Consider the following 21419-nt stretch of genomic DNA (forward strand, 5'->3'; position numbering starts at 1 on the left):
TTCTTCTGCAGTGTCTGTGAAGACTACATAGGAAGCCTATACTTCACCTCCACCCAAGTTTAAAGAAGTAGCCCTCCCCCTCTCTGCTGGAGTGGTGTCAGGGGAAGCCTAGCAGAGACTCAGGCTCAGTGGAGGCCACATAGTTAGAGATATCTACACCGCATCTCAACACCATCACCGAAATAATCCACATCTATAGAACACACCACCCAACAATAAGCAGAATACCCACTCTTTTCAAGCACCCACAGAACATATAAGACAGGTCATATCTTAGGCCATAAAGTAAACCTCAACAAACTTAAAAGAACTGAAATTATAGAGTACTTTCTCTGACAACAATGGAATCAAACTAGAAATCAGTAGCAGGAAAGATAACAAGAAATTTTCCAAACCCTTAATAACTAAACAACACCCTTGCACACAATCTTTCCAGGAAACAGAAGAGGAAAGAACACTCCCAAGCATTTTATGAAGCCAGTATTACCTTGATACCAAAACCAAACAGAGTAGAAGAAAACTACAGACCACTATCCCTCATGCACAGAGATGCAAAAATTATTAACATGGTCTCAAGAAATCTACAAAAAACAATTCTAGATTCATAAGTGAGTTCAGCAAGATTGCAGGGTATAAGAACAAAATACAGAAATAAACCTATACACTAATGTCCACTAATCTACAAAAAAAGGAAGCAAGAGTATAGGACAGAGAAAAAACAGTCTCTTCAATAAGTGGTGCTGGGAAAATTGGACAGCTACATGTAAAACAATGAGATTAGAACATTTCCTCACAACATATACAAAAATAAACTCAAAATGGATTAACAACCTAAATGTAAGACCTGAGACATACAACTCCTAGAAAAGAACACTCTTTGACATAAATCGTAGCAATATTTTCTTGGATCTGTCTCCTAAGGCAAAAATAAACAAATGGTATGCAATTAAAAGCTTTTTGCACAGTAAAGGAAACCATCAACAAAATGAAAGATAACCCTCATAATGCGAGAAAATATTTGTAAATAATGCAACCAACAAGGGCTTAATTTCCAAAATATACAAACAGCTCATATCAAAAGAACAAACAGTCCAATGAAAAAACGGGCAGAAGACCTGAACATTTTTCCAAAGAAGACATACAGATGGCTAACAGGCACATGCAAAGATGCTCAACATCACTAATTATTAGAGAAAAGCAAATCAAAACCACAATAAGATACCACCTCACACCTGTGAGAATGACTATGATCAAAAAGTCTACAAATAATAAATGCTGGAGAGGGTGTGGAGACAAGGGAACCTTCCTATATGGTTGCTGGGAATTTAAATTGGTGTAGCCACTATGGAAGACAGTACGGAGGTTTCTTAAAAAAATTAAAAGTAGAGTTGCCATATGATCCAGCAATCTCACTCCTGAGCACATACCTGGAGAAAACTATAATTTGAAAAGATACATGCCTCTAGTGATCATAGCAGCATTATTTACAACAGCCAAGACAAAGGAACAACCTAAAATGCCCATTAACATATTGAATGGATAAAGAAGATGTGGTATATATACACAATAGAATACTACTCACCCATAAAATAGAATGAAATAATGTCACTTGCAGCAACATGGGTGGACCTAGAGATTGTCATACTAAGTGAAGTCAAAGAGAAAGACAAACACCATATGATATCACTTATATGTGGAATCTAAAATATGACACAAATGAACTTATCTACAAAAGAGAAACAGACTCACAGACATAGAAAACAAACTTATGGTTACCAAAGGAGAAAGGGGTTGGGGGAGGGATAAATTAGGAATTTGGGATTAGCAGATACAAACTACTATATATAAAACAGATAAACAACAACGTTCTACTGTATAGCACAGAGAACTATATTCAAAATCCTGTACTACACCATAATGGAAAAGAATATGAAAAAGAGTATGTATAACTGAATCACTTTGCTGTACACCAGAAACTAACACATGCTGTAAATCAACTATACTTCAATAAAATGAAAAGAAGAAGGAAACAAACTAGTGGTTACCAGTGGAGAGAGGGAAGGGGAAGGGGCAAGTTAGGGGTAAGGGATTAAGAGACAAAAACTACTATGTATAAAATAGATAAGCAACAAGGATATACTGTATAGTACAGGAAATTATACCCATTATCTTGTAATAATCAATAATGGAATATAATCAGCAAAACTAATGAATCACCATGCTATACACCTGAAACTAATATAATATTGTAAATCAGCTATACTTCAATTAAAAAAAAAGATTTTGAAGTTTCTCCTGAATTTGTATCACTTTGCACCATCGTAAAGTTGAAAAATCATAAGCTTAACCACCTTAAATCAGGGACCATCTGTACCTAAGTATAAATCTAACAAAACAGGTACAGGATTTGTATGCTGTAGAAAAAGAAACACTCTAAATATATGAACATATTGTGTTCATGGAAGAAAATACAAATGGCCACCAAATACAACAATTAATTTAGGCAAGGATTATCAATGCTAAAACCATTGATGAAAGATAGCTGAAGAACAGATGTTCACAAAGTCTCACAGAATCACCTCACAGATTAGTTCTAAATTAGTAAGGAGAAACAGCACCTTTACAATGGCGAGAACCTTTACAAAGGTCACCATCTTAACCAAACAAAGAAATTTACTATCACCAATAATTGGAGGAACTGACATTATATGCATCCTGATACAATGCAGTGAGAAATACATATTGACAATGTAGTATTCTTGCTAAAAATATTTAACTGAATCAGAAATAGTCCAATTCAGAATGCTGGACATTCTGCAAGTCAACAGTATTCATCCAAAAAAAACAATGTCATGAAAACAAAAAGAAACTGCACATCACTGTAAAATAAAAGAGGCTAAAAGACATAACTAAATGCAATTTGTGAATCTTAACCTGATATGGGATTGGGAGGAGTAGAAAAATAGTCATAAGAGACCTTTTTTGGACAACTGGATAAGTCTGAATATGGACTGTATATTGGGTGATATTAATGAATCAAGGTCACATTTCTTAGGTGCAATAATGGTTTTATGGTTATCTAGAACATCACTCTTGGGAGATTCACACTGAATTTTTTACAGGGTAAGTGTCATGAGGTCTGCAACTCAATTTTATTTTTATTTATTTTATTTTATTATTATTTTTTTTTGTGGTACACGGGCCTCTCACTGTTGTGGCCTCTCCCATTGCGGAGCACAGGCTCCGGACACGCAGGCCCAGTGGCCATGGCCCACTGGCCCAGCCACTTCACGGCATGTGGGATCTTCCCGGACCGGGGCACGAACCCATGTCCCCTGCATCGGCAGGCAGACTCTCAACCACTGCGCCACCAGGGAAGCCCCTGCAACTCAATTTTACATGGCTCAACAAAACAAACTGTATATAGGTAGACCTAGCTATAGATATAGATGTATTGGGTTGGCCAAAAAGTTCGTTCGGGTTTTTCCATAAGATTTTAAGGAACCAAATAGATACAGTAAAGCAAAGGTGGTTAAAAATATTAACTGGGAATCTAGGTGAAAAGTACAGGGGTATTTATTATGCCATTTTTTCAACTTTCCTGTAGATTAGAAAAGAATTCTTTAATAAAAGTCTGGGTAAAATTATGGTTAACATGCTAACATTTGGCAAAACCATAAAATATTAAAGTATGAATATCCTATGACCCAGAGCTGCACTTCTCCAAATCTCTCCCTAAAGAAATGCTCACTCATATGCACAAGAAAGAATATACAAAGGTGACAGGATGTATACGATTACGTAGGTTTATATAACGTAAAACTGTGACCTTGTTTTGCAGAGATGATCTCCTTGCTGGCTTTGATGAAGCAAGCAGCCATGTTGGGAGGCCCACCTGGCAAGAAACTGAGGGCAGCTCTTGGAGCTAAGGGCAGGCAACATTCAACAGTCTGAACCTCAAACCCACAGTTTTACAGCTGCAAGAAACTGATTTCTGCCAACAACCACATGTGAGCTTGGAAGCAGATCCTTTACTAATCAAGCTTCAGATGAAACAGCAGCCCCAAGTGACACGATGATTGCAACCCTGAAAGACCTTAAGCAGAGAACCCATGCCTGGACTCCTAACCCACAGAAACTGTGAGATAACAAATGTATGTTGTTTTAAGTTTGTGGTAACATTATTATGCAGCAATAGAAAGCTAACATAGCACAGATATATGAGTATTCACATATTCAAAAATAGATTCACACAGAAAACACAACAAATACATTGTAGACACAGACAGGCATCTAAATAAATACCCATATTTAAAAGACTAGTCAAGTGAGATGGCAGAGAGAATGAATAGATAAGTAAATAGTTAAGTAGAAGGTAGCCACTGGGAAAGAAAATTGACAGCTGAAGGAGTTAACTGAGTAGAACTGAATGATTTCTGAAGAAATATATTAGTATTTGACTTTATAAAAAAATAATATTATAAACATTTATGATTCAATGTACTTTGCTCACCCAACTCATAACTTGAAGAAATCTCTGTGGGTAGAACACATTTTCCACATCTAGTAAAGTGAAATAAGACTGAACTGCATAGAGCCTTAATTGTTGATTTTCTGTTTCATCATCAAAACCTAGAAAGAAATTAATATACCATTTTACTTTCTACTAAATTCTCTAAGGACTCTGTAATAAAAACATTTAATTTTAAAATCTTTGCAGAATGCAATAGTTTACTAACCTTCTGCTAGCAGTCTCAGAAAGTTATTGGGAATATCAGGATGCATAACATCTCCTCCCACTGAAAATACAGCATTCATTGTCTGAATAAACCATGCATTATCAGGAGCATATGTGTCCACAGTGTTAAGAACAAGTACACTTCCAAATGCCACTTATTAAAATTATCCTTTCTGTATAAATCTTAAAAAAAAATAACCCTCAATTCATCCTAGTTTGGCATTTGTACCTTTAACTTCTGCCAATAAATTGTTCTATACTCCAGTTTTATGTAAAATAGGTGCTCAGTAAAAGCTTATTGAATAAACTTAATAAACCAGTTCATGTTGCTTTATCTAGCACCATATCTTGCACATAACAGGTGTCCAATAAATAACTGAAATAATTGAAAGAAATGTTCCAGCTAACTATGGACAAAAACATAATGGAAAATGATATGCACTTCAGAAACTAAATGTTGTGACATGTCTATCTGAACAAGTTGTTGACCCTCTTTTCTAATCTGTTCCTCTTCAGTTCTAAAATTCTATCATTCTGCTGGCCAGAGCTATAGCACTGGTTAGGACAAAACTATACTTAAGCAATTTCCAAGATACTATGATCAGCATTATTCATTCATTCAATCTTAGATTTAAACAACAGACATCTTAAAAAGAATGATGAGTAACCTCGTGACCTGCAAAGTTCCTCTGACTTTTAAAAAACAAATGTGAAGAAAAGTAACATGTGAATGGAGTTGCCAACTACTTTACTGTGACAATTTCCAGTATAAACATTAGTATAAAGGACAAATTTTAGCATCCTGATCCCCTCAACAATCCCCTGAAAACAACAAGAACTTTTACTCAGGAAAAGAAACTAAGTAGGAAGTAAAGTCAAAGACAAGGAGGGACTCTAAGAGGAATCAGACAGAGATTCCTGTATCCTCCTGCTGATAATACTGACCAATGGAATAAAAAGAACCAGGAAAAAAGTCATCCCCTAGGAAGTCTACACAAATTCTTGCTTTTGACAACAAGAGAGGCTTGAATATCAGGAATGGAAGTTACTGCTGGGCCTCTGAACTCAACCTGCAAGTGACCATGTCTAGAGCAATTATTTTAAAGTCACTGTGTAACTAAAAGGATTTTATGACTCATGGTCCAAACAAAGGATATTTCTCAGCCAGCTCAGCTATTTTGCCAACCAAATTGACAATAATATATTCTTCTTTGCTCTGATGTAAATATTCAAGCATTTTCTGGACAATCACTGTTATATTCTGTGCATTAGTAATTCTGTAAAGAAGCTCCAGAGTCTATTTAAGAAAGAAAAATAAAAATAGTATTATAAAACTATGCATGATAACAAATAAATACTGTAACATATAGGTTTATAACAACTGATTCTTCCACTTTTATGTAGCTCTACTGGGCAGTTAATAGGTGCTCAAGAAATGCACATTTTAACTGAACAGAACTTAAGAAAGGTAAGACCATTGTCAAAAAAAAAAAAAAGGATTATAATCAATTCCAAAGTCTAAAAGCCTTCTATTGATATAGATAATAATCATCTGACATCTCTACATGACAGGCCATGTAAAGACTAAAAAGTTAAAAGGTTAATAATCTATTTTCTAAAAATGTAACAGCTTCTTAAACCTACATTACTTATGCCTGTGTGCTATGCATGTGCGCGTGTGTGTATACATGCATACACATATAAAAATCCAGTCTTGCAAAATGCTCTTTCCACACTACCCGAACAACAGAAAACCACACTTGAATTGATTTGGCAGCTAAGGGCAAATGGTTTCTAATGGATGGATAAGGTAGTGCAAGCACTTCAAACCCCAGCAAGGCCTATGTTCAGAATCTCAGGTATCAAGGAAGAACCATTTTATAGCTTTCTCAGTGATGAGGTATATACCTCTTGCTGCCTGAAGAAAGATGAAGGATGACCAGTACCAGAGTAAGCTCCCATTTGGCTGGCTTTCTGAGGCCCTACATCAGGGTTTTAAAAATATCATAGTTCCCAGAAATCAGTAGGAGACAAAGGGCAATAATGAGAAAGCATCATTTACTGGCATTTCAGGAACAACAATATTAGCTGCAGGAGAATTTCCACATATCCTTCTCATCAAACTTGTTCATCTATCTTTAGGGTTCTTTCTAATTTTTCAGTCCTATACCCAGGACTTCAAGTACAAAGGACAACAGATTTTGAATTTTTTTAAAACTGTTCCAGTTAATCCTTAACACCATTTAAAATCTATAAATACATAGGTTCCCCATGTATTTATAGCTTTCAACCTAAGAAGCTGCTTCAGACATGCTTCCTGTAGACTCTATATGTCACGTATTTTAAAATAATCTACACCAAATTTAATTCCTACTCTAAGACCATGAAATTTAGCATTTCCAGGACTGAATGGGGACTGGTATTATGAACTGCATGGCTAGAGGTCTTTTCTGTTAACTCCTTCTTGCCTTCTTTTTCCCTGCTATGAAAGAAAAGTAATAAAATCAGGTAAAAGGGAATCCCAGCCCCAAGCAACAGGTCACTCCATACCCCAGGACCAAAGTTCTTGCCATATGGTTACTGATGGAGGTTAGAAGTGACAGTGGCATCGAGGAGACAGTACTGCAGTGCCTTCTTGGGGCACCACTGATACTCAGTACCCTTCCCCAAAAATTCAAGCTACTTTTCTCACTACAGATCAGACTTCATAATTTTAAAAGTTGTCTAGTTTCCCTTTGACCCTCATTTTTAAATGAGATCCCAATAAATAAATACAGCAATAAGAAAACTGTATCTAAGTCAACCGTGTTCAATTTAGTACTTAACCACACAAAGAAAATGCATGCTCTATGTCTGTTCGAAGTGGAAGAGCAATATAATTATGTTAATGTCCCTTGGCATCTTCTCATTTTTCTACAATGTCCACACATAGAAATTAGTACATCTGTAAACTTCCTGGATTCATTCACGGCAGGTAACCATTTTCAGAAGATTAAAAATATGAAAGCAAAAAACATATGTATATATATGTAGATGGCAATTTCTTGAAAATATTATTTCAAAAATAGTACTAAAATTCAAAATTCATAGTCTTATCTTTTAAAAATTATAGTTGTTTAATGTAATATAGTGTTCTCTCAATAAACTACTTTTAATTCACTGCTTTTAAGTAATTTAGATGTTTAGTAGATTCTTTTTATCTTTATTATTTTTAAAATCAGAAATAAAACTATCTACTCTTCTTACCTAGGTCCCATATACCATTTTAAATGAAGGTATAAAGTGATTCTCTACATAAGAATTAACAGATATATCTACATGGACACCCAAGTAGATATTGAAGCAATTTTATAAAAGGAAAAAGTTGAAAAAAATTAAGTAAATTATACAACTTTCCTTCCAAAAAGTTCAAAACATTTTAGGGATATCTTTGTTAATTCTTTCAACATTCCTACATATTCAATAGGGACTACATTAGCCTAGTTTATAGATGTTAATCATGGAAAAAATTAATAATCATAAATAACTTCTTAAAACTGTACTAATAGGAAGACCTGGGAATAGAGTTCAGGTCTCCAATTCATACAATTCTTGGACCAAAAAGATATTAATGAATCCTATACAGGTAACTGGACCTAACTCCTCCAACTCATAATTTATATTTTTATTATTTTTTTAAGAGTGCTCTTGTGTTGACAGCATTTGTTTCATTTTCTATTTTATTTATTTTTAAAACGTATTTATTTATTTTTATTTTTGGGTGTGTTGGGTCTTCGTTGCTGCGTGTGGGCTTTCTCTACTTGCGGCGAGCGGGGGCTACTCTTTGTTGCGGTGCGCAGGCTTCTCATTGTGGTGACTTCTCCTGTGTGGAGCATGGGCTCTAGGTGCATGGGCTTCAGTAGCTGCAACACGTGGGCTCAGTAGCTGTGGCTTGTGGGCTCTAGAGCACGGGCTTAGTTGCTCTGCAGCATGTGGGATCTTCCCGGACCAGGGCTCCCCTGCATTGGCAGGCAGATTCTTAACCACTGCGCCACCAGGGAAGTCCCAACTCATAATTTAAAACCATTATTGTCGCAGACATAGAGGATGGACTTGAGGACATGAGGAGGGGGAAGGGTAAGCTGGGATGAAGTGATAGCGTGGCATGGACTTATATATACTACCAAATGTAAAACAGATAACTAGTGGGAAGCAGCTGCATAGCACAGGGAGACCAGCTCAGTGCTTTCTGACCACCTAGAGGAGTGGGATAGGGAGGCTGGGAGGGAGACGCAAGATAGAGGAGATATGGGGATATATGTATATGTATAGCTGATTCAGTTTGTTATAAAGCAAAAACTAACACACCATTGTAAAGCAATTATACTCCAATAAAGATGTTTTAAATAAATAAATAAATAAACCATTCTTGTAATTACTGACACAAGTGCTTTTCAGAAAAGTTCCTTAAACTTCAATAGAAAGAATAAACTGCACTCAAAAGTTAAAATACGGGCTTCCCTGGTGGCGCAGTGCTTGAGAGTCCGCCTGCCGATGCAGGAGACGCGGGGTCGTGCCCCGTTTGGGGAAGACCCCCCATGCCGCGGGGCGGCTGGGCCCGTGAGCCATGGCCACTGAGCCTGCGCGTCCGGAGCCTGTGCTCCGCAAATGGGAGAGGCCACAACAGTGAGAGGCCCGCATAACGCAAGAAAAAACAAACAAACAAACAAACAAAAAAGGTACAACACACTGAAATCGTTGATTTTACAACTTGCCCTTTTTTCCTATGAGACATTTACATTTACATTATATATCTATACACACTTAGGCAAAATTTTGACTGCAAAAAAAAAAAAAAAAAAAAAAAAAAAAAGTTAAAATACACACGTGTGCACATACACACTGCCCACCATTTTAATCTCTCTCCATAATACCAACAAAAAGTTTAAAAATTGTAACACTTCACATACATTACTCAAAATACCAGTTTACCTCTCTTTTAATAATGGGATCAGGATGGTCTAAGCATTCAATTATTGTCATCTGGTGTTGAAGAGCCAGAGTGGGATCCTGTTGGATAACATAGGTAAGAGCCTTCAATCCTAGAAGCAAAGATTACATTATAGAAAGTGACATAAAACAAATACCCAGCAAATTTCAAAAACTCTCTTGGTAATTTCCATCAAAAGAACCAATCATCTTACCTAAATATTTGAGATTTATTTTAGGTGACAAAACAAATTTTCCAATGCACTTGGCAGCCTTCTCAAGTAATTCCGATTTAGGATAAATAGAATAGACTGTATGTACACATTCAAACAGAATAGCTATAGAAATAAAATATTATAATGTCAGGGATCGTATTAAGGCATAATAAAAGAATATATCTGTGTAAAACTCCTAACAAAACAAACTAATTGGAAGGTCAGTTTTAGTCAAAAATCTTACTTATGGAAATTTTTCAAAGATAAGAACTTTACTGTTTTCAGGCTTTATACAGTTGTTAGGATTACGTTACCACAGTACAATTTAAAGAGAATGATGTATATTAATAGATAAGAATGATATATTCAGTCATGCAACAAGTATTTTCTGAAACTTCCTATGAGCCAGACATTGTTCTATGAGTATGGATACAGCGGTGACAAAAACCCCTGCCCTCAAGGAAATCACATTCTAACGGACACATAATACATTCATTGTTCCCATATAAACAGATACTTCCAACACTCCTTGAATGCTTAAAATAATTTATTCTTAGGCATTTTCTACCACTTTTACACAGAAACTGTATATGTAGTTTATTTCAGTGCAGTTTATTTCAACATAATCATTTCAGGATGCTCTAGCATTTATTTCAAAATAGGGCCACTACTCAAAGATCTTCAAACCACTTTCTAACAATTAACCTCCAAGGATACAGAAAATCTACTGAACATCTTAATAGTGTTCAAATTTGATTTTCTGGTCTCATCAAAGATCTGATAGCTATAATAGATGATCAAAGTGGATACTAAAATTTTTTTCAAACTCTCTTAAAGAGCATAAGTCAAAGAGCTGGAGCTTCGCCATGGTAAAGAAGAATCATTTAGGCACCATTAAGTCCTGCATGTCCTGTGGAGTCACAGAATGAGAAGTGAGACACAGAATCAGCAGACTTAAAAACAGTTCTACTATATAGTTGAAGCATATCGTGTCTTTGATAGAATCACTCCTGCTCTTTTTCCAAAAGCTTAAAACATAACATTCAAACATTTGTGTACAGGATATAAGATCCTGAATATTCAACTAACTATGTTTTACACTGCTAAGCTGTCTATCAATTGATACACATATAAATTTCTAGTAAAAAGCTTGACATAAATAAATACTTTCTAAAGAAGGAGAGAGAAAAGAAATCAGAAGGAAAGATTTTTAAGAAATAAACAACTCTTTAAGAAGGGAACTGACTTTAATTAAAGGAAAACCTACAAAGTCAATTGAACCTAAAAAGATTCTTTATATATCCAGATGTTATGCTGTAAAAAGTCGTTACTCTGTGCTACGAAAAAAGCTGATTTTATGACTTCACGAAGTAAACAGAGAGCCTTAGTCAACTAACTTAACTAATCAACTGAGGCAGGAGTAGTCAACACATCATTAAACACAGCCCTCAGCCTATCTTTGTAAGCTGTGAACTAAGAATGATTTTTACATTTTTTGAGATATAACTGACATTTAAAATTATTACTTTTAGGTATACAATTACATTTTTAAAGATTTAAAATAAACAAAGGAGAATATATGACAAAAACCTATATGACCGACACAAAACCTAAAATATTTACTATCTAGCCCTCTTTTCAGAAGAAGTTTGCCAAACCCTGAAAAAACGTGCTAGTCCTAAGTAAGATTAAAAATGATGATGTTCCATTTTCTATCATAACTGACATATTTTCCTTTATGGATTTCTACCATTTAGAGCTCTCCTATCAAGATGTTTTACTGACAACAAAAGCTTCTCAATACCCATCTAAAACCTAAACTTTTATATTTAGATGCTCATAAGATTTCTGAAAAGCTAGTTTAGGTAAAATTAATAGTTCAAAAATTGCACTAATATTAGTCAACCTAGGCATAAATGAGCTGAAATGAACTTAACAGGTTTTTAAAATTATTTTTAAATAATTTAGAGGCTAATAGCCTTTATTCTCCAACTCTACAAAAGTCTAAGGCCATAAATGAAAAAGCAATTACTCTGCTGTCTCCTCACTGCAGTGGTTAAAAGAATACAGTAAGTCCCCTACATACGAACCTTTAAGTTACAAACTTTCGAAGATACAAATGTGCCCCTGTATGCCAGCAGTTGTACTGTACTACTGTACTTTTCAAGGTACTGTGCTGTAAGATTAAAAATGCTTTATTTATTTTTGTGGTTTTTTTAATGTATTATTTGTGTGAAAAGTGTTATAAACCTATTACAGTACAGTACTATATAGCCAACTGTGTTGGCTGAGTACCTAGGTTAACTTTGTCGGACTTACGAACAAATTGGACTTACAAACACGCATGTAGGGGACTTGCTGTAGAGCCTCTAAGGATTTCTAAAAGGTAAAATGCATCGTGGAGCTTTGTTTACTCTTCCAGAGGAAGCCAGGTCCTAATCAAAATACCATCAAGTAAAAAATTAACAAATTAAAAATTAATAACATTCTAACATTTGTGACGCTGTGGTTTTACCATAGATATTTTGGGTAGGATTATGCATAAAATTTGAAGAAGTTCTACTGACACTGTATCCTTCAGACTAGACTTTACTTTCATTTTAAATAAGTTAACTACTGTCACCACTCTGGCAGGGAGATGCGGGTACCATGCAATGAGGGTGGCAGTCCGCTCTGCCTCCTTTAACACTTGGAGAGGCAGGGGATGCTGGTTCCTTCTGGATGGGGGATGGAAGTACCCTGCCTGGAAGAGGGAGGGGCACCCTGTTACTGCTCCCTATACGACCTGCATTGAGATTAAGGGGGTGGCCCTGGTATACGTGACCAGTTTAAAAGCCCTAACTAGTCACTAGACTTCTTCTAACGCCACCTCAGGAAAGATGGGAGGGGTACCTCATTATTCCCTACTCCTGGATAATGTGAAATCCAGGCTTCCCACATCATCTCCACTGGCAATGCCAGGGAGGGTCCCCCTTAACATCTGGCAGGGATGAAACTGCAGCTGCCCCTCTTGGTCTTCACCACTAGCCCCGTGGGAGGGTTGGGGCACATCACTGTATCTGGTGAGGGTGGAAATCTTGACTCTCCATTCAGCCTCTGCCGCTGTGGGTGGTCCACAGTTTTTTCTGTGTGATGCTTGACTGTAATAGAAGAGCTATTGTCTAAAAGTTTTCTATCTTACTAGTTTGCCCTTTTTCCCTTAGTCATCTGGCTAGAGAGCAGGCTTTTTTCAGGGCATTTTTGTCTGCACCTGTTGGCATTTTCAGACTGCTGGCTCTTCAGTACCCAGTCTGGGATATATGAGGCAAAAAGGAAGCCCAGGGTACTCACCTTGGTGTTGTTCCTTGAATGCAAAGGTCCCTAACCAGTCTACATTCATTTATCCACCTTTCAGAGTCTTATATGTTTATTTTACATATAATGTCCAGAGTTTTTAGGTGTACTTAGTGGGAAAAGTACTTCTATCTACTTTTGATGGTTCTATCCCTTATACTCCATTTTATGTAATTCTCCCAATTTACCAAATAGTTTACTAAAAATGTCTTTCTCATCTTATCAGTACCCTGCCCAAAACTATTCCATACCTCCAGATTTATACAGTATAAAGTTCCTTTGGCTGCCATAGGAGGACCTCCACAATATGGGCTTCCCACTGCTTCACTACGAACTGTCCAAACAGGCTGGCAAGTCACTGTTCTCTGAAACTGTTTTAAATACACCCGCTTCTGCACCTTCTCTCATGTTCCCTCTGCCTTAGAACCACTTTTAACCTCCCTTCTGGCTATCTTAATCCTATCTTTCAAGGTCCTATTACATCAATAAATCTTTATGTGCCCTGAAGCCCAGAGTGATCTTTATCGCCTCTGTATTCCTGTAATATTTATTGACTTTATCTCCCCTTTGCATTCTGCCTTATACTGATATTATGCTTTCATAAATAAGTTATCTTCTCCATTATACTGTAAATTCCTTGAAGGCAAAGATTATATTTAATACTTCTTCATATCCTCTACATCACTTCATGCAATGCCTGGCACATAGCAGATACTCAGTAAATGCCTCTGATGTGATTTATTTCTTGATTTGACACTAAGTTATAATAATGAAACTTTCATAAAAATACAGTTTAAAAAATATTAAGACTGAAACCCAATAAGATAACTGATAGAAGTAAAATAACTTTCCCTTCTTTCAATTCAATTAAAACATATTACTCACTGAGTAATCCAGTGCCAGATACTGGGATATGCTGGCCAATAAGACAGACACAGTCCCTGCCCTTATGAAGTTTATAATTAAAATTCACATTTTTAACTAATAAGATATTTATATTAGGTTTACTAGAGAACACTCTACCATTGATAAACTCACTGTAAGCTATAAACTGTATCAGTACAAATACGGGGGGAAATGTAGAACAAACAGAAGATAAATAAAGGAAAAAAGGGAAACAACAGAAACTAAGTTTCTCTGGCAAGGTGAAACACTGGACTGACAGACTACAGAGAAATAAATTGTTGGCACTGGTCCCAGCAATCTTAATAAAAGAAGGATGTCCTAATGGAGAACATTAAAAAATATTTCCTCAGGTGTACAGTATTCTCTAAATCGAAAGTAGTAAGAGTGGTTATCTCCAGGAGGGGGAACTGGGCGGTGGGTCATAAGGGTCAAAGGGACACTTACTGTTCACTGTATACCCTTTTGTACCTTTTGAATTTTGAACCATGTGCATATATTACCTATTCAAAAAAATTTTAAAATTAAAGCTGAAACGTCAATTACCGAAAAAAAAAAACACTTTCTGCAAGGAAAAAAAGCAGACAATTGATTTTAAACAGAATTCCTTGAGAGCCTTTCAAACCCTTATCCTAGACCATGATTATATCTCAAGCAAAACTTTTTAATTTACTTTAGCTGCCTCCAAAGATTGTGACACTACTCTGGATACACTGACAGCTCCTAGCCAAACCACCTGCCTCAATAATGATCCTTATCTCTGGCACCTTATTCTTCTCATTACATAGCAGGATCCTAGATGATGTCAACTATTCATTATACTATACACTTATAAGGGCAGGGCCTGTGTCTACCTTATTCTTCCCTTAAGCTCCCACACTTAGCATGGAGGAATACGTTAAGTCAATCAACTCTTTCCTCAATCTGTACCTAGTTTACAAATTAAATTTTTGTTTCGTAGGCATTCAATAAATACTGGGTGAACAAATGAATACACCACACTTATTACCTTAATTACCATTTATACACGCAAAACATAAATCTATCCTTCAAAATTACTATCCCAATTCACTACCACGTGCATTATTTTTTCCATACTAGTCTTATGCATGCAATCCTTTCTTTTTATTCCTACTGCATTTTTGTCAAGCACTTTTATTACAGTTAAACTAGTTTAATTTCTGCCCTCTAGTCTACTCTGCACTTCTACAAGATCCACAGTTTACCACTGTCTGAAAGAACAAGTAATGCTCTCCATCCCCTACTTCACGGTATTTTACCAGATTAAGAAATGACTTCTCATTTGAGTTATACCTCTCAATACCTCTTCTACTGCCCTTCTCCATACCAGGTGAGATTCAAACTGTTTTACTTCTCTCCTTTAAATATCTCCAAATATCCCAATTTCTTCAACGAGCTTTTTCAGGCTGATCAATAAAGAACTAAGAGTTCTTCCCTCTGGCTATTAAGACTGGAAGTTTTTTTGGTTACTTTTCTCAGTTCTCCTCCCTCCTCCCCCATTTTACTCTTGTCTCTTATCACTAAATTACTTTGTAAAATTGTATTTAACATTAATAGCTACTGTATCTTCATTAAAAAGTACATTATTCCACATCTATATATTCTTATCTATATCGTACTCATCCTTCAGTTATCTTCTTAAATATCACTTTTTCAGAAAAGCCTTCCTTGTTCTCCCTCTCATCTAAGACTAGCTGCTGTATTCTCCAGAGTACCTTGTAAATTCATTTCTGTAACATTTCTAGTACCTGTCCCCTTCCATCTATCTAGGCTGTGAGCTCAACGATATTATTTTATTCACGACTGTATTCCAAGCATCTTTCACAGGGTCTGATAAATAACAAAAACTTAAGAAATATTTGGTGACTAGTTGACTGATTATTTCATTTAAGAACTGTCTTAAGTATGGAATGGACCTACTAGGTTATCTTCACAGTCAATTAGATGCCTGATGGACATTTTCAATACAGAGACAATTTCTCTTTAAAAATAAAGACTTAAAAAGAGAGACAATTATAATAGTCAATTTAGGTCAACATATAAAGAATGGTGTAATTTCAAATTATTTTTATTAGTTATTCAATGCTTCCAGTGAAAAATAATAATACCAAAACCACCTTAAAAATTAACATTTAAAATTCTATTGAAATTTATAATATTCTAACACAGATTTAGCTATAATACTGAAAACATTATTAGTCATTAGAGCAGCATTTACATATATTACCTACCATATGTGACATTGTGATTTAACTCAGCTCTTCGTAAGGATTCATCGAGAACATCATACATTAATTCACTTGTCCTGTTTAAAAGATATTTTATTTGCAGTGGAATTATAGTATTATAACCCAATAAAATATAGTTTTTCAAACTTCTCTCTCTTTAAAACTGAGGATCTACAGAAAAGAAGTGAAAGAAATTCATTTTATGAATTGGGAATTTCACTTCTTAAAGATTCCATTTGTTCTTTTTCATGAGTTTAACTTCCTGCTTTATCAAAGCTGACTAGTCAATGAAGAGATAAGTCAATCAACTCTTTCCTCAATCTGTACCAACTTTACAAATAAAGTTTTTATTTGATTGAACATGCTATCTTTTATAATTTTCTTCGTAATATAATATTTCTACCTGTTTAAAGTTACTACACTAATACTTCACATAACCAGATTACTCCAGACAGTATATTCTGTATTTCAAACACTTAGTTTTTAAAAAATATTCAAATACTAGTCTTTCTTTGAGCAGTACCAGGTTCATCAGAAAGAAAATTTTAACTTTCATTTATGTTAAATATAAAGAAATTATATTTTGTGGAATTAACAGATTAAAACCATTCCTATGTCTTTATGGTCACTGATTACAGTTACAGTTACTGGGTTGAGACAGATAATATACAAAAATGCAGTGTTTTATAGAGCCCTAGCACTCTGCCACCAAGCCTTTTCTCCAAGGAAAAGTGCTCTCCAAGAGGCCAATGTGAAAACTGTGGCTTCTCAGCTGATATTTTTGTACGTTTTGTAAACTCAAAAAGCACTAATAGAAAAAAGCACCATCAACACAGAATACCCAGGGACTTCCCTGGCTGTCCAGTGGTTAAGACTCCATGCTTCCAATGCAGAGGGCACGGGTTCAATCCCTGGTCAGGGAACTAAGACCCCACAGGTCACGTGGCGTAGCCAAAAAAAAAGTAACAATAACAACAAAAAAACCCCGACCCACAGAATACACAGTTGTTTCTTTCAGAGAAACTACACTATAAAACAAACAAAAAGATGAAAATAATCTGGGGCTATACAAATTACATATCATGTATGTTACAACTTTCTCAGAAAATGTCTTTTTTTTTCAAATATACAGCTGTAAAACTCAATATGAAATGCATGTACTTCTATTGCATCTTAACTAAAGTATAAATATCCAGTGAGAATCCAGAACCATATCCTAAAATTCCTCATTTTATTATGTAAGCATTTCTTCCACAGACAACAACCATATAGTAGACATTACAAATCCTTCCCTCCCCAAATTTGGTAATACTACACTTAGATTATGGTATAGTTGCCCAATTTTAAAAGTCAATGTCTGGCATAAGAGTCATAATTAACCACATGAAATCTGGAAACATTTGCAGACATGATTGAGCTAAATGTTAATAACGTAAGAAGCAGAATGCTGTAAAACACAAGAAAATATTCAAACAATAGATATAAAAGACCATAAATATAAGAGATTTTTCCAGTAAGTTAATTCTTTCAATTAAATACATTAGAATCCTGTTATAAAATAACTTAACATTTTTACTTTGCCACATTGAGCTAATCATAACTTAAGAAATATACGTTAACATAAAATCTTTATTAGAGTTTGAACAACAAAGGAGGGAATGAACATTCTAATGTTCCATAACATTATGAGAGTTCTACTCTTTATTCATTTAATTAAGCCTAATTTCTATTCAACTGAGCTCTCTGAACTCTATTCAACATACTCATCTTTACATATTCTTCAAATTCATCCATGAAGGAAAGAAGGAAGATAATGAGTTAATGAATTTAGTAAATTCACTAAATGCCTCCAAAGTTACTTCCTGACAACATATGATGGCATTAAATCCTTTTGGACCAGTGAGGTCTGAATGCATTGCTATGAAGTTCATGGTTTTAAAACAGAATTCTAGTGAACTCCAACTAGAGCTCCATAAAAGGACAAACATTTCCAATGTGTGTGTCTGCTCCATCAACTCCAGGTTTTCACCCTAGGTTTCAATCAAGGTTGAGATTCATAAACATAGAAAAAAGTAAAATAGCAACACCAAGAGTGATACAGCCCAGTTAGCACTCATCAGGAGCTAACCAAAGACGGATGCTGACATGACACTGAGGAAACATTACTAGGAGCAATAATAACCTAGAGGACAATCCCTTAGTAAAGTGAGACTAAAGAATTAGCATATAGGAGTTCCCTGGTGGCGCAATGGTTAAGAATCCGCCAGCTAATGCATGGGAGCCCTGGTCCAGGAAGATCCCACATGCCGCAGAGCAACTAAGCCCGTGGGCCCTAGAGCCCGTGCTCCACAAGAGAAGCCACTGCAATGAGAAGCCCGTGCACTGCAACGAAGAGTAGCCCCCATTCGTGGCAGCTAGAGAAAAGCCCACACACAGCGACAAAGACCCAATGCAGCCAAAAATAAATAAAATTAAAAAAAAAAGGATTGGCTTCCCTGGTGGCGCAGTGGTTGAGAGTCCACCTGCCGATGCAGGGGACACGGGTTCGTGCCCCGATCCGGGAGGATCCCACATGCCGCGAAGCGGCTGGGCCCGTGAGCCATGGCCGCTGGGCCTGCACGTCCAGAGCCTGTGCTCCGCAACGTGAGAGGCCACAACAGTGAGAGGCCCGCGTACCACAAAAAAAAAAAAAAAAAAAAAAAAAAGGATTAGCATATAAATGTACCCTACTGTATAAAACAAAACCACATCTCTAAAGTCAGACCTGATCAATAGTATTTTCTCAAGACAGAAACACATCAGGGGCTCAAGCCATGGTCCTTGCTCTCAAGGGGACCAAATCTAGTTGCTCTTGAACAGTTTAAAAAAAAATTCTTAAAAAAAAATAACAGGTGTGCACACATGCACACACAGAGAGAGAAAGAATGATAATGCAAATACAAATAATTGATGAACAGAGGTAGAGAGAGCTCCCTGTACTATTCTTGGAATTTTTCTGTAAGCTTGAAAAACTACAGCAAAATTAAAAGTTACAAAAATATATGTAACTGGAAAGGCACCCATAAAGTTTAATAAAATTACTGCCTTAAAGAGTAATTCAAACAAATGAATTGTTCCAATTAGAGCAACAGGGTAAGCAAACTATAGTCTGCATGCCTAATCTGTCCAGATGCCTGTTTTTGTATTGGCTACAGGCTAAGAATGGTTTTTACATTTTTAAGTGGTTGAAAAAAAATCGAAAGAATATATTTCATGACACAAAAAGATTATATGAAATTCAAGTTTTAATGTCCTTAAAGAGTTCTTTTGGAACATAGCTGTGCTCATTCATTTACATATTATCTATGGCTGCTTTTGAGCTGTATACAACAGCAGAATTAAATGGTTGCAATAGACAACATGTAGCCCACAGAGCCTAAAATATTTATCTGGCCCTTTATAAAAAAGTTTCCCAAGCCCCAAACTAGAATGGTTAAGAAAGTTTCATGGAACATATGGAGTTTCAAAGGTTCTTGCACTGTGAGTAGGACTGAGATAAGCAGAGAGCCAGGATTATCCCAGCAACATGAATTTTTACACTTCTTATAGTGGCTTAGTTATCACTATTAAGTCAATTAAGCATTGGGAGAAGCTGGTTTATCATGAAACCTCTAGATGACTAAAGCCTATCAAATTTACCTAGAATAGTTTACCTTTGATCATCTTTTCCTAGAAGTCCTAGTATTCTCAACAGCTGAATTTGTAACCATGGTGCTGGTACACTGTGGTAATTGAAATCTACTGGGAGTTTTCCTCCAACCACTTGCTTCAAAATTGTTACAAAACTCCCAGTCAAGTCTTTATATGCAGATGAATTCTCCTACATCCAAAAAACAAAGTAAAACAAAACAAAAAACTTTGTTAATAATAATGTCTTAAAAATAAAATAGACCTGGTTGAAATGACATATAGAATCTAACTTAATACATGCTCACTTAAGAAGTTTCATGTTCAGATTTAATGAAACAGTCCTCTAACTGTGTAATTTCTTCTACCATGAAACTCCTCTGGCTACCAGATCCAGAGCTGAATCATGCCCCAAAAAGCTTCCACCACTTCCTACTTCCTATACAGTTTAATCACATTTCCAAACTTCTATAATTACATCTTAGAACCTTTAAAAGCTAGTATCAGCAATTAAAGCAAAAATTGAAAAGAACTGGCATACTGAAAAAAGCAGTAATACTTCTACTTTTGATGAAAACCAAGGTCTGTTTCCAATCTCTGAATTTTGTTTTCAAATGACTTCTCATGTGATTGAACTAAATATGTTCCAGGTGGAAGACCATAGCCAAAATTACTCAAACATTTAAACCCCCAAAATCAGTAATCCTGCTTATCAAAAATTAATTAACTCTATAGTATTTAAACATATTTGTGATTCTGAATGAGTATGCCTTGATTATCTATCTGACTAATCGCTTGGACTGGGGAAATTTTTTTTTCATCCTATTTTTTTAACTGAAGTGTAGTTAACATACAATACTATATTAGTTTCAGGTGTACAACAGAGTGATTCAGCATTCATGTATAGTACGAATTGATCACCACTATAGGTCTAGTAACCATCTGCCTGAATGGGGAAATTAAATACACATTCCTCAAAATGAATGTTAGACTCTTCATTGTAATTTTTACTATGTATCAAGGACAAATTTTTGGAAGGGAAATGATAGCTCTTTCAGAGTTTAATAAATGTTAGAGGAAAAATAAGATTTAATATCAATTATCTATTTATACCACACTATTTTGGAGTATACAATGCATAAAAGTAAAGACAACCTTCAGTTTCTGTAATTTTTAATTGATTTCAACAGCATATCCCATTTCATTATGAGGTATGATGAAATCTCTCACAAATATATACTTTCAGACACAAAGGGTTTCAGGCAATACACTGGGGTTGAATTAGTATAAACCCGTATCATCATTTAGAAAATTTTTTTTTTTTTTTTTTTTTTTTTTTTTTTTTTT

General features: G+C 35.5%; 1 protein-coding gene across 1 annotated transcript in view; it reads right to left on the bottom strand.

Moving 5' to 3' along the window:
* The window catches only part of AP4E1 (adaptor related protein complex 4 subunit epsilon 1), a 70137-nt gene that overhangs the window by 32796 nt on the left and 15922 nt on the right, over positions 1-21419 (bottom strand). Inside the window, exons 7-13 of the mRNA XM_007455523.1 lie at positions 20099-20265; positions 16410-16483; positions 9922-10044; positions 9710-9819; positions 5896-6035; positions 4740-4852; positions 4514-4632 (exon numbers count right to left, since the gene is read on the bottom strand). Of these exons, the coding sequence (XP_007455585.1) occupies positions 4514-4632; positions 4740-4852; positions 5896-6035; positions 9710-9819; positions 9922-10044; positions 16410-16483; positions 20099-20265 (846 nt within the window). The remainder of the gene's footprint in view (positions 1-4513; positions 4633-4739; positions 4853-5895; positions 6036-9709; positions 9820-9921; positions 10045-16409; positions 16484-20098; positions 20266-21419) is intronic.

Source organism: Lipotes vexillifer, unplaced genomic scaffold, assembly GCF_000442215.2.
Source record: "Lipotes vexillifer unplaced genomic scaffold, Lipotes_vexillifer_v1.1 scaffold24, whole genome shotgun sequence".
NCBI lineage: Eukaryota > Metazoa > Chordata > Mammalia > Artiodactyla > Lipotidae > Lipotes > Lipotes vexillifer.